The 2,244-nt window shown below is 53.0% G+C and overlaps 1 protein-coding gene across 1 annotated transcript in view; it reads left to right on the top strand.

Moving 5' to 3' along the window:
- The window catches only part of LAMP3 (lysosome associated membrane protein 3), a 28,679-nt gene that overhangs the window by 20,422 nt on the left and 6,013 nt on the right, over positions 1-2,244 (top strand). The window contains exon 3 of the mRNA XM_027771420.1: positions 672-729. Within this exon, the coding sequence (XP_027627221.1) occupies positions 672-729 (58 nt within the window). The remainder of the gene's footprint in view (positions 1-671; positions 730-2,244) is intronic.

Here is a 2,244-nt window from a genome sequence, read left to right as displayed (position 1 = left end):
AGAGGGGATGGTCACACCGCAAACCCTTCTCCTCCATTCTCCTCTCGGGATCTTGGGCATGCACGCACACGCACCCGGCGTGAGTGTTAAGCCACCGGGTCCAGGACGCGAACCGCGGTCGACTACGTGGGAGTCCAGCGACATAACCATTACGCCAACCGCTGGTTCCCTTCAATTCTAAGTCTTAAAATAAGTGCTTTGCTGTAGTTTTATAAAAAGACCATTTTATTTCCTTTAAGAATATCCTGCGGGGAGACCAACAGATGGCATAATAGTTGCATCACTGGACTCCCATGTAGTCAACTGCAGTTCAAGTCCCAGACGGTGGTGTGGCCATCCCCCCTGGGGGGTGATTTCTCACTTTCTGTCTCTCTGTCTCTCTCTGTCTTTCTGGTGAGCGCACTCACCCTATAGCAAAAACCTCTCAAAAAAAAGAAAAGAAAAGAAAAGAAAAGAAAAGAAAAGAAAAGAAAAGAAAAACTGCCTTTCTGACTTACCCTCTTATACTCCAAGCCATCGAGTGTTCCTATCTTTGGTCTTTCGGAAGATTATAGGGCTATTTAGTAGATTGTTTTTTCCAAAAGGACGATTCTTGGATGAAATGCGTATGCGTCCCCGTGTTTCCGAGTGCACCCACGGAGTCCCGAAGGTAACACACTGCTGTTTTGCAGGGTGAGAAATCATACTACATCAGTGAAGTGGGAGCCCATTTGACGGTTTCGAGTCCAGGTGAGTACTCAGAGAATGGCTGTTCTACCAGCAATAGCTTTGTCTCTGGTCAGCTCGTTTCCATCCCATTAAACATGTCATAGGGCCAGCTGGTGGTGTGCTGTTTACAGGGGCCAGGTCCCATGTGGTTGACTGTGCAGTTCGAGTCCTGGACCCAGCAGCCTGAAAACCACAGTGGTGCATGTGTGTGTGCTTACATGCCCAAAACCCTCAGAGGAGGATGGAAGAGGAGGGGTCATGGCATGGCCATCCCCTCTGGAGGGGGATTTCTCACTTCCTCCCCACCCCATCTCTTTCCAGCAGGTGCACATGCCCCATAGCAAAATGTAAAAAATAATAAAATCTGTTCATCTTTGATACTGTTTGAGTTTTTTTAAAGACAGGAATCTCACTGTCACACTCCTGTCTCAACTGCTTGCTGGGGCTGTAGGGACACGCCACTATGCCTGGCCCTTTGGTTATTAAGGTGTTCGTCCCAGGGCATGTGCACTTGGCAGAGAGAGAAGGAAAACAAGAAAGGACACCACGATCCTTTCTCCTCCATTCTCCTCCTGGAATTCTGGGCACGCACACATACACACCGGCTGATTGTTTCCAGTCAGCCATGAGGGAGTCCATCACCTTAACCACCAGGCCACCTGTTGGCCCCAGGCCTGGCTCTTTGTAGGACAAGCTCTTGCCCAGTGGGCAGGCTGGCTTCGAGCTCATGAGCCTCCTGCCCTAGCCTCCCCACATTGCCGAGACTGTAGGCATGGCTCCACACCTGGCCTTTAGGTTGGACCAGCGATCAAACCTCCTGCTGAGCCACGCCTCCCACGTGGCCCCAGCCTGGAACACAGGGTCCGGCAGAACCTGCCACAGCGAGGCCCTGATGCTGCTTCCGGAAGACCGGCTGAGAACGCGCCCGTGATTTAACTCCTGGGAGCTCTCTGGGCTTCATGTGCCCGTGTTCCATCTGCTCATGCAGGAGTCTGGACCAGATTATGTCAGAGATCACTACCACAAGGAAGAGTGTGGTCGGATGTGCTGTCAGCAGTGCGCTTTATCCTGGCATCCACCCGAGCTGCAGCTAGGTGCCAAGTGCAGTCTGCATGGGGCACGGGGTCCGTATTATCTGAACCGAGAGTTCCTGCCCTGTGGAGCTTTCACTGTCCAAGGGGAGAGGATGACAGACGAGATGTACCGTCAGAGCGCACTATGAGTAGGGGTGAATTCTGTGAGCAAACACAGGCAGGGGAGTGGAGAGGAGTGGAAGGTGACTTCAGGTAAGGACGTATGCTGACAGCAGGAAGAGGTGAGGTCTGAGCAGAGACATCTCCACTTAGGGAGGCTCTGTCCAGGTGACAGGGACAGCAGAGGCACAGGCTCCTAAGAGGGACTGTGCCCAAGATGGGCGAGTAAGTGCGGACTGAGTGGCTGCCAGGCCAGAGCGTGCAGGGCCTGTGAGCAGGCGAGGCGAGGACCTCGGGTTGTATTTCAGTGGGAGAGGATGCCACTGCGGAGCCTGGTGTAGGG

The sequence above is a fragment of the Tupaia chinensis genome, unplaced genomic scaffold (genome assembly GCF_000334495.1).
Source record: "Tupaia chinensis unplaced genomic scaffold, TupChi_1.0 Scaffold000212_1, whole genome shotgun sequence".
Taxonomy (NCBI): domain Eukaryota; kingdom Metazoa; phylum Chordata; class Mammalia; order Scandentia; family Tupaiidae; genus Tupaia; species Tupaia belangeri.
The sequence above is the reverse complement of the archived record's forward strand: the minus strand, read 5'-3'. Positions and strand labels throughout refer to the sequence as shown.